The sequence below is a fragment of the Rhea americana genome, unplaced genomic scaffold (assembly GCF_003343005.1).
Source record: "Rhea americana isolate MKP2758 unplaced genomic scaffold, rheAme1 scaffold_67, whole genome shotgun sequence".
Taxonomy (NCBI): Eukaryota; Metazoa; Chordata; class Aves; order Rheiformes; family Rheidae; genus Rhea; species Rhea americana.
This window is the reverse complement of record NW_028186834.1, coordinates 2,796,868-2,809,097: the sequence shown is the minus strand read 5'-3', so window position 1 is coordinate 2,809,097 and position 12,230 is coordinate 2,796,868. Positions and strand designations below refer to the sequence as shown.

General features: G+C 36.2%; 1 protein-coding gene across 1 annotated transcript in view; it reads right to left on the bottom strand.

Annotated features, from left to right (window-relative positions):
* Positions 1-12,181, bottom strand: part of LYPD1 (LY6/PLAUR domain containing 1) — a 16,862-nt gene extending 4,681 nt beyond the window's left edge. The window contains exons 1-2 of the mRNA XM_085320962.1: positions 12,158-12,181; positions 11,844-12,024 (exon numbers count right to left, since the gene is read on the bottom strand). Coding sequence (XP_085177088.1) covers positions 11,844-12,024; positions 12,158-12,181 — 205 coding nt within the window. The remainder of the gene's footprint in view (positions 1-11,843; positions 12,025-12,157) is intronic.
* Between the last annotated feature and the right edge of the window lie 49 nt (positions 12,182-12,230).

Below are 12,230 nucleotides of genomic sequence, written 5' to 3'. Positions count from 1 at the left end.
GCTACTTGGCTAAAGACATGCTCTCTACATCCAAGGCACTTTATTTCTTTAAGTAAGTAAGTACTGATGGATCCTTTTGAGCTTGCAAATCAGTTGCTATTATACACTAATTACATTTCCAAGATTAGAAGAACCATCATGTTTTAACTAAATTTGATCAGGATAAAAAGGTTGTGTTGTCGTCCCCCCCCGCCCCCCATAACTCTGTGGTTTCTTTACAGCAAGATATAATGAAGAAAGGCATAGAAGATGAATGCAAAAAAAAAAACACAAAAAAAACAAAAAAACCAAAAAAACCAGAATGTTTACACTAGAGTAGCATCTTATTTGTTTTTAAAACATATTAGCCATGATTTCTCATGTTTTTACTGTGTCAAAAAGGCATGACACCATTGCAAAAAAGTATGCATTAGATGATAGGCGAACACTCAAACCTTCTTCCCACCAGCCTGGGATTAGAGTGTAATTGTAGCAGGACATTAGTACAAGCAAAGTCCATGATTTGATGCCAGGGGCAGTACTTGCCTTGCTCCAATAAACAGGTTAATATACCCTACTTACTGCAGCTCCTTTGCTGAGTTCAACTGGGGGAAACAGCCAGCAGCATCCTGTCTTGGATTTTCTATCGCTAGAAGATTTATTTCTTGTATGTCCCAAGGATGTCTTCCCTCAGACTACTTGCWTAAGTGATAGGGAGCAAAGTGGTTTATTGTACTGCTGACCAGTTCCGGAATTATTTCTGAGATCTTCCTGAACTATGTGCTACTAGCAGCCCAAACAGCAAGCAATGCTTCAAAGTAAGTAAGTTGTTATATCTATCTGCCTCATAAGGCACATACCATAGATGGAACTGGTAATTACTGGATGTTCTTGCTTGTGCAATCAATCTGATATATTCATTAATGACTATCACCTAGAAATATAGTTGTCAAACTTTCTCAGGCACTTTTCCTCATTGTCAGTTTGTTCCAGGCTGCTTGCTAGGTAAGGAGACTATACAGTTTACACTATGATTTTATTGGGACAGAACTAGTCCTACCTCCCTACCCTCAACAATGCTCAGCTAGCATTTTTTACTGTCCAACCTCCTGATGGATGGGTAATGAATAAATAATTTTGCACTGGTTCAGGACTGTGAGTTATGCCTGTGTATAGGTATTGTAAAGAAGTTTTACYAGAAAATCCTTTCTACCAATTGCCTTTTTCTTCATTCTGACCCCACATTTGTGAGACTGGCTGAGGATGAAGTTCAAATACTAGTACTGTTTAAAAGAAAAGGGATTAGACAGAGGTAGGGCATCTGCGTGAAAAATGTAGTAGTAGTAGTCCACCCCCTCCTTCTTCCCCATGCACCTAGCATAAATATGTTATTCAAAAGSCTCTGGGCTTAAAGCAAACCTTGAACATTTACTCCTAGACTGAGCAACCTGGCCATCCTTACACCTCTCTCTGCCCTATATGTGATTATACAGTTAGAGAGCATCAAGGCCTACAAACTATTTCTGCAGGACTGCTGCCTCATTCATTCCATACAATGAAATGCTGAAAATAGAGTCTTCAGGCTTATATATATATATATATGTGTGTGTGTGTGTATATATATATATATATATATATATATATATATATATAAAACACACACACCTTGGGCTATTCCACACATAGAAGCCAGCACTACCAATCGCCGAATTTCTGCTTAGCCACTGATTGCATCTAAACCCTGGCACTCAGTTTTAGCCACATGCAGATACATTCAGTCTTGACAGTAATGAACAATTCTTGCCATAATTTATCCAAACCCCAAACTTAAAACTTCTTCCATCGACCCTGTCTGCAGAGCCCAGTACATGTTCTCCATGCATTGAGTAACAGCTTGTTACCAGAGCAATGAAGAATAGAAAAGGTGCCATCACTGATATTTCTTACACTGTGTATATACAGAAAGCATTAGCAGATGCAGCCTGTTTTCTCTACTGCTTGAAAAGGGCCCTATTAAGCACCTCAAATTCTTCTGGCTGTATTTCCAGTAGAGAAGAAAAGAGCAAGTGTTAGCATGACTCTCCAACTTTAGAGCCAACTGTAATGCTAAGAATGAGCAACTTTTTAGTTCACACTGTACTCTCAAGACTCCTTTAGTAAAATACATGAAGAGCATTTGAARCTGAAATAGGCGACTAAGATACCAGCTCCTAATTAAGTAAGTCAATGATCTGATTACCAAAAAGTAGGTGGTCTTTTAAGTTGACTTTATGACCCAATTATTTTTGACCTTTTTTTTTTTCTGCAACGGTACACCTCAACAGCAGACTGCAGCTCTCTGTTTCACCTTATACAGCCTGTGGCCTCATGGCTGCAAAACTCTCAGCCACAAGTTTGACTCCCCTCAAGAAGAGGATGCAACTTAGCCCAACATTACCTTTCAGGCCAAATATTGTCTAGCAGGCTATATGGCAGATACATCCATCTAAATAAAATAAATAAGCATTTGCTACAGTATTACATACATTTCCAATTTTGCAGATACACATTGAATCAGATYTGCTTTTTTGTAACTCACTCATTCCACAAATAAGTGCTTTCGCAAAGTCTTCAGCATGCTCTCTGAGTATGCCTGTTGCAGCAAACTTTTCAAGAGCCTTAGAAGAAAGTCTCGTATCTAACTAGGGTCCAGAAGCTAGGCATCCTTGAGCAGTCACAAAAACAGSCTTATCAAGACTGGAACACAAGTTGTGGATATGCACAGAGACATAGCTTTGGACTTGCAGCAAACTCTTATATTTTAAAGTAGGAAAGTAAGCCAGCAAATCAACGCAAGTTTTGAGGATTAGAGTTGTTGATTTTGGCAGAGTATCTGCATTAAAGTCTTTTAGATTTGGTGCTTGATATTCAGTGAGAGCGTTAGATAGTTCAATAGGTACCTTCCACTTCTGTTATGTGGTAGTACTTATCTTCCACTACAGATTACTGTTTCTGTTCAAAAAAAATGAAAAAAAGAGAGAGAGAGAGAGACAGAGAGAGAGAGAGACAGAGAGAGAGAGAGACAGAGAGAGAGAGAGACAGAGAGAGAGAGAGACAGAGAGAGAGAGAGACTGTACTGCCCACAGATCACTGCCACTTAGGGAATTCCAGTGAGCAAAGACCACGACATATTTTCATAACTTAACTGAACATGACCCAATACCATGTTCTTGGGAAAAAGCCCTGTTTTGGAGGCCTGAGGTGTAGGACAAGCTGCTGCAGTTGCTGCTATCACGTGGGTTCTTCTGGGCTTCTCAGTCAGAAGCAGTAGCAGCTCCGAGATCTGGTCATACCCTGGTGATTTAAGAGTTTGCTACACAAACACTTCTTGCCCGTCTCTTTCAAGCAAAAAGAAGAARACTTGTCAACAGGTGACAGTTTTAGACCACATACAATTAAAGATTAAAGCATAACTTGTGGAAASACTTATTTTGCTGAGTATCCTCCTGTGTAGCTTAGAAAAGTGATCTTAGAAAGTGATCGAATGTTGAAATCTTACATGCATGCTTCCAGAAACAGTCATGGTTTTAGTCAGATCTTGTTTATATTGGTTTAAAATATAAATTAGGCTTTCTCAACACAAATCTTTTGATGCAAGATTGTAAATGCTCTGTTAAAAAAAAAAAAAAAAAAAAAAAAAAACTTAGGCTAGTGTAAAGTATAACCACATCCAACTATGTGCTCTATGTTTCATTTTGAACTAAATTCTTCTCATCCTTATTTCTTCACCATTATCTCTGGAGCTCAGTCATTTAAATAATTTGTACTTTGCTAAAACTTCTCATAAAATTTACTAATTGCTTTCTAAATAGCTAATTAACAAATAAGCAAYATGAACAGTGTTTTCTATGTAACGAAACAGGCTCACAAATTAAGCGACCTGAGATCTATTGCTAAGCTAGATCACAGACTTCCTAATTTTGAATCCTGTGTTTTAGGACTGCAGCTATTTCATCCCTATCTATCTCCTCTCTTTGATGCATTCAGTACAAGATGAAAGCATATCTATGCAGTTAGGCTCTAATGGAAGGGAGGAAAAAAAAAAAAAAAAAAAAAAACCCTACCTTGTCATATTAGCATACTCTCATGTCATATTTTCTTCATAATTCGCTACGAAAATCTACTCAGTATGATCACAATTCCATATATTTGTCAATTTTAAAAAAATGCATTTTTGCAGAAACTAATAGACGGCTTTTGACAATGCAAGACTGGCTTCAGCATTCTCTTCCCGACCCCAACTGCCATGACATCTTGCAGAATCAAATCATCTTAGAAAACTGGACAATTGCTGTACAACAGAGTACACAGCCCTCTGTTGCTGATGACAAGAGTTTGTATTACCATGACATCGCTTCACAATGTTGAAGAACGACACATCAGGTCATACCTTCTAATTCTCATACTGGAAATAAGAAGGAAAACTGCATTGTTAATAATGTAAATAGCACAAAGAAGTCTATGTTACTGCTTGCAGCATCAAAAAACACAAGCAAAGCATTAAACCGCTTAAAATGCATAGATTAGGAAAATTAAGTACAGCTGCTAATGCTGGTATTATCAGACAATTTTCTTTAAGGCCACAGAAAGCTACAAACTAGAAGTTAAACTCAACTTTAACCTGCATGTCTAATTCTTTTATTTTCTACTATCCTTACCCATTTCTCTGCTCACTAATGTGGACCGACAGCCAAGCAGGAAAACATACRTCTTTCAAGCAAAGCTGGTTCACAGTGTTCCATCATCTGTGCTTTCCTGTTACAAAGGTAGGTAAATGCCTTGGATATCAAGATCAAAATATAACTTATTTTCTAGTAAGAGAGGTAAACTTAGACTTAACATTCAGGATCAAGTATCAGTGTTTTTCCTGGCATAATCATATCTGCTGAAACAAACTAGGAAGCTACAGCCACAGTAAGGATGCCTTTACAAGTGATAAAAAGCCATATCCATTTAGTAAGTCCCATAAATAATTTTATACGATACTCTTGTTGCAGCCTACTAATTAATATTCTTACCAAGTTAAGTGGAATGGCTCACATATTTAAGCCTGCATACCAGTATCTTTAAAGCACATCCAGCTTTTATAATATTTATCATTTAAAATCTTTTAACTTATTTTTATGCTTACCATTTTACAGCATGGTCAACTTCTGAAAAGGATGACTTTTTTTTTTTGACATATATTACATTTTTTCGTGTTGAAAGAATCAATGGTAATTTGGCAAAAGAGATTATCTCAAGTTTTCCAACAGATGTCCTGACTACAAGGGAAAATAGATTAAAAACAATTGATTTTATTAGAATATACTTGCCAATGTTTTAATAATGTGTCTAGCAGTTAAGGCAAGATATGGTCAGCTCACAGAGAACAGCCTTTGGAAATGCAGATTCACTTGTGTGTGAAACACAAAGGACAACATAGACAGTCTTAAAGGAGGTTTAAGAGACAACTGGCTGTGGGCACTATCCCTGCAAAATACATTTGTATACCTTTCATACAAGTCCAAGAAATGGAAAAACATAAAAAGCTATTGCCCATGTCCTGTGAGAAATGAAATTCACTGGACCAGGTATCACAACTTCCTTAAAATAATACAGCCCTTCATCACTTCTGCATTCCGATCTTTGTCATGACTTTCAAGTCATAAACTGCATGAAGTCAACTGTTAATGCCACTATTGCTTTTCTGCATTTAAAGGTGCTCAAAACAGTAATCTATCACATATTGTTCATAATTTCACCACAGGTAATGCACTTAATTCAGTTCATCCCCTATGTGTTTGGAAGTTTGGTGAGCAACACAAAGTTTGGAAGCAATTTATTAGTAAGCCAATATGCTCTACAGCTTGGCATCTGAAAATAATTTCTAAATGGTAATATATCCACAGCTCCAAGTTTTCAGCATACAATGAAAATTAATGACATATCATAATCTTTTATTCACACTAGCATCAAAAATGAACTGGGTGTTTTGAGTATTGGTTACCATGTCTTCATTTCATTGGGCAACTGACAGTACAAAATATAAAGCTGTTTTGTTTTTTTTTTTAAAAAAATGGCATGTGACAGGTTACAAAGTAGAGCGTAATACAATAGATATTTATTACCAATAAAAAAAACACCACCACCACCCCAATTTTAATAGGCTTTCACCAAAAGAGACAGTATCAAGGGGGGAGGGGGGAAATCACAGCAGGCTTGGTAGATATTTCTTACTGTTTCTAAATGGATACTGAGGATACAGCTACTACCTATAAAACTTTAATGCCTGCAGTAATTCTAAAGACATTAAACTTTGTTTGCTGTTTTAATCATTTTGTCAAGAAATGTACACCAGGGTATAATTTCCCCTTGATGCTAGTATGCAATTAGTATTAGTACTAATGGAAGCTATACKTGTAAATGGAGAAGAATATGTACTCCTGCAATCCTTAACAGTCATATATGAAGCAACTTGAGCTAAAAGTAATGGATTTTATATAGAACAAATCTGCACAACTTAGACATTGCTTTCCTCTGCCTGATAAAACAAATAACTAGGAGATCAGTACTGAAAAGAGTCTTARAAGTGCATAGGAACATCAGGAAAAGGGTAATTGTCTCAATGGTGAATTTCAATATAGATTTTTTTTTTGCCTTTATGTTAAGTGTACAATTACAGTAATTGGTTTAATTACATTGCAGGATTTTATACAATGTGAATACGTWAGAAAGGCCACTGTAAACCAAAAAATAAGAGAAGATTCTTTTTGCAGATTAATAGAAATGAGATCGTTTTCCAATTCAATTGTAGGAAAAATCATAAACAATCTTAGTTTTATATAGCAAGACATTTTAAAATATCAATCTTGCTATCATGGAAACTCCCCCCCCCCCAAAGATAAAAATACGTTGTTAAAGGAAGTTCACAACTACATTAGAGGGACATAACCAGAGAATTAAATGTACTGTTAAAATGTTTATGCGGACACATTTACTTACAGTGAGGTCTCTGAAATTTGCATTTGCTAATTTTCTGCTTTGATTCTCTTACCCTTCATGTTTGATATATTTGTGAGCTATTCATACTGCAAGTTTCATTTTGCCTTCAGTGAGTTTTAGATCAGCCTTAAGGCTTAGGTTGCTCTTGTCCTCAGTAAAAGGTAGACTTCATTATCAGCATGTTTTCTATGATATATGTATATAAAACCATATATACAGTATATATTCATATATGTATCATCAAGATGTTTCATCTGATTCCAATACACAATGGGAATTTTTGTTCCCACATTCACTCTAAAAACCAGCAGTGATGGAGTTTCAGAGTTGAAAGTTCATAGAGGAGAAAGCAAGGCAAGTGAGACAAGGGAATCTGCCATTTTTATTTCCACAAAATATTTTCAAGAGGCATTTCTAAGACTTCTGGTCCTTCGTCAAACATTTCATGTACTTACACAGTTTTCAAAGRCTTGACTATTTAGCTGTAGCATGAACTAGAAATGTATCACTTGCATTAGTTTCTATGGGACTAAAATTTATTTGGTGTATTCTTCAGTGCCACTTGCCATGCTAACCATTCTCCCTACAAAGAAAGCAAGCACTGATGTTTTTTAAAGATTAAACTAACAAATTACATTGTAAAATGTTGCATCGCAGGCAAAGTACTGTCCTTTATCTCCCACTGGTACAGAATGTTAATATAGCTGCATAAAACTTATTCTAGTACAATTTTTAAGCTCTACTTAAAGTGAAAAAAGGAGTATTTTATCATTGATGTGACAGTATCTCCAATTCTGGGTACTGATAGATCCCCGAAGTGCAACTGAAATATAAAATTGCCATAATGAAGGGCATGTATACAGGGGAAGCAGAAYTGTACTATTTCCACATAATCACTTAGCCAGATACATGCCTAAATATTTCTCATTTCTCAGTTCATTTTCTTTTAAGTTGTGCAATGGAGCTAGTTTCTCTCTGGTATTAMAAACAGGCTGGAATAACATGCTTGCTGATCTAATTCAAAATATTAATGACTAATACCTGCATTCTTGGTTACTCGCATCAGAGATTGTCACTATAATAGTTGCTTTCTAACTTGGGTTAGTARTATTTCTCCTCTGCTGGAATCTCTCACCTGAAGCTGAAATGTATTTCCTCAGACTGAATCTCCATAAACTGYGATAATGTTCCGAGACAAGACAGTGATGTTTGAAGCACTAATCCTAATTCTATAGTAACTGAAAAGAAGTGGTTTGCTTAGCTATGGTCAGGCATAAGGAACTATTTGCAACATAAATGAAAACAGCTGCATATAGTTCTCCACTGAACCATTTATAGAAAATTTAATAKAGAAATGAAGCTGAATTTAGAGCTATCATTGCACAAACAAATGAACACCAACAGATAAGAAAGAAAAGTCACTGGCTACACACTGGTTTCTATGTTGTAGGCACACCACAGAATCTAAATCAGTGACCCCCTTCATTGCAAAACAGACAAATAGATTAATGTATATTGCAAAGGACTGAAGAGTAGATCAATGAGGTTACTGATTCAGATCATGAACTTTATCTCAATATACTGCATTTAACTTTTAAATAAGGTTTAGGAGAACTTGTAACATTTTGCTCATTGACACAGCTATATTTTATTAAGGGCAAAAATGGGTTAGTCTATAAAAATTAAATTATATTCCTTTGACTGTATCCAGTCAAGAGGAAAAAACTCTAATTATAAAATTGTACTGTCAAATAAATTCACATCTTTCACATTCCAGGTTAAAAAAAAATTCAAACTCAAGTCTATTATAAATTAAAATCAATATTTGAAACACTTCAGCTTTCAGTGATAARCAACAACCCAAAGAACCAAGTTACGAAATGTACTGTAGAAGCAGAATTTTTCAATAAAATTTGTGAGATTAAGGCATTTATCTTACACACATTTAAATATCAATTAGGAAAAAAAACAATAAAGGATGATGAACTGAATTGTCTATGTTTTACAACCTACACCCTCTAAAATTGACTGAGGGCAGGAAACCAAACCTGCAATGTAAATTTCACTCAATTTGAAATAGTTAAGTTAAAAATTTAAATTTATTCTCTAGCTGGAACTTACAACCTCTCATCTTCAAATGATTAAGAATTGCATTTACAGAATTAAATTAAATAAAATAGAACTGTAGTACCTGCTATGCACAGCAAGGCAGTTATCTCCTAAAGGGAAAAATCCAAGTATCAGCCCAGAGCCAACACAAAAGTTGCATGTCAAAAAAAAAAAAGAAAAAAAAAAACTTTTAAAAGCTCCTTATTTACTATATTGCAAATCAATTTCTTCATAGGAAGTGACACAGCCCCGTATGTCTCAAATCTATCAGAATGGCTCCAATCAGAATTTTCAATGCRTCATGGTCACATTGGCCAGTCTGCAATCTTGTTTGCTATTCTGAGAAATTATGCCTGACTAAACCCATGGTCATACACTTACAGGCATCTATGTGCACATGTGCATACATGCTTATGCAGAAGAGTTGCACTTCTTTAATCTATCAGYGGTTTAATTGACTGAAAACACTAACAGTCACCTGAAGGGAAGATTATAGATATGTTGCYGAAAGCCAGAGGCAGTTTGAGTTGTATTGAAATAAAAATGTGAAGGCATCAGGGAAGTGGTTAAAAAAAAAAAAGAAAAAGTCAATAGTTCTCACTTTATTCTTAACACTTTTTTTTAATAGAGACATATTTGTCTACATACCAGTTTGATAGTGCTTCAAACAATCACATCATCCTTTCCAAACTATTAAAAACACTGTAGAAGGTTTGGTGTGCAGGTGGCAAAGCCCTCTTACACTTGCCTTCAAACGGTCGTTTAGAAGCACTCAGAATTTTTGAAGTACCTTACAAGCCGTAACTRTCTAACATCACCTCTACCTTCTTGAACTTGAAATAAAATATTCAAATAATATATATCTCAAAGGAGAGCTGATCTTCCCTTAAACACATATCTTTCTCTCCACACTGGAGAGCTTCTAAATATTTTACAGAAAAAGCATTGTCAGCCTAGATAACACCATACATAATGAGGCAAATTGCCTGCAGTTCAGCTATTGTTGATATAGGTACTTAACAAAAATTGTTACAATTTTTCTATGATTTGCAGTACAGTGATCTGTAGTACCAGCAAAAGTGGAACTAGATGATTGATTAGCAACTTGAAAAATACTTATGAATGGCTTTTTAACACACACACACACACAATGTTACAGTTCAAGTCCCATGGCTGCCCACATTTCCTACCAACAGAGGAAATCCGCTCTGCAAATTTCCAATTAGCACTGGCACAGGTTGCCCAGAGAGGTTGGGGAGTCTCCTTCTCTGGAGATCTTCAAAACCAGCCTGGATGCAACCCTGTCTAACATGCTCTAGGTGACCCTGCTGAGCAGGGAGGTTGGACTAGATGATCTCCAGAGGTCCCTTCCAACCTTAACCATCCTGCTGTTACTGAATGACTGAGTAAAAAAAGACAGGCTACAGCTTAATTTATATAAATATTGTAATAGTTCTATACATCTGCAAATTTAATGATCTAAAGCACTGCCCTCATTTGCAAGTTGCTCTGTAACAGGGAGCAGTTTCATAGAATTGCAGAATCAGTAAGGTTGGAAGGGACCTCTGGAGATCATCTAGTCCAACCAGTTCCCCCCTTAAATCAGAGTTCTCAAGTTCAAAATTCCTGTCTTTTGCTCCTTAACTCTACCACTTGTTATAGAGGTCACATCTAAACTGAGGTATACCACTGAYTTACTATCTTACCCCTTTTTATGTCTAAAAACATCTTAAGGGCTATCTGCAGTAAGAGCAGGAAGCTAAATGAATTAGAAGTCACAGAACCATTTCCTTGTTATGTCACCCAGCCCAGAAATTTCTAATAAAGTTGCAGTCTTCTAATTCACTTGGATGGCTATAGAACAACTTGGCATTTGAGAGGATTGTCTTGGGTTTTAGAACACCAAATGCCTTCCATTGTTATGATGAGTTAAAAAAAAAACCCAAAAACAAACAAAAAACCACAGCTCAAAAAAAAAGAACAGAGAAGCAGAACCAGTTTGCTTTCTCTTGAAGACAATGATCTCCGGATATGCTAACTTTAATTAATTACAGTAAAGGAAAAGCCCCTTCAGACTTAGAAAAATAATACAGCCAACTATGCTCTCTGAACTCAAAAAAAAAAAAAAAAAAAAAAAAAAAAAAAAAAAAAAAAAAATAAAAAAAAAAAAAAAAAAAAAAAAAAAAAGAAGAAGAAAAAAGAAAAAGTTCTTTATAAGTTCTTTATAGCCCTCTCTCCCTTGATGATGTTTTCTTTTATGGATGAAAGCATAGATGACTAGACTTCCCTTAAGATGAACCTTTAGCGCATGTGAATTGCTAGAGTAAACAACAGAAAGGAGAGAATTACTAATTTAATGCTCTTTCCTTCCATCCCCTGGGGGAAAAGCCCATGTAATTAACTGTAATGAGATTAAACTAACTTGTTATTAATTTCCCAGCGCTGGGAGACTAAATCTGAGACCCATAAGACTGTGTATTAACAACTTTAACTTTATCAACATTTGGGTTGGATACTTCATTTTTTAAACCAGTTTTTAAAGGGAAATGATTAACTTTTTTTATTGAGTTGCAAAGTTGCCCAGAACTTTGAGAAATCGAATTGAAAGTTCCTTTCAGTGGGACTACGCTGACATACCTTCCTAGTTGGAGACTGACCACACAGAGCCAAAGGCAACAATATGTTATCTGAAACAAGTTAACAAGAGTATAATTATTTAACTTCTTTCTTACCAAAACTTTTTTCCATTACTTCTTTCTGACACATATCTTGAACGTTGACGGTACAATTCACAATGAACTCCGGTGCCGAGCAGTCATTATTGAGCTGGAACTCTTCACATTGGTAGCACTGTATTTGCAGACCAGAGCCTGGAACAGACAGAGCTTTGCTCAGAATAACAGCGAAGATGTTCTTGCAGAATCAACACGTGCCAAAAAAGCTGCTTATCTTTTCCACTTCTCATTTTTGCTGGTCCTAAATATTTAGTAGCTCAGCGAAAGAACGGATTTGGGGGGGGCGGAGGGAAGGGAAAGAGCGTGGCTACCTGAGGCCACTCGGTCGAGGCCATACCCCGGGCATCGAGCCCCGCTGCCAGGCGGCGGCTCCGGCGCTCAGCG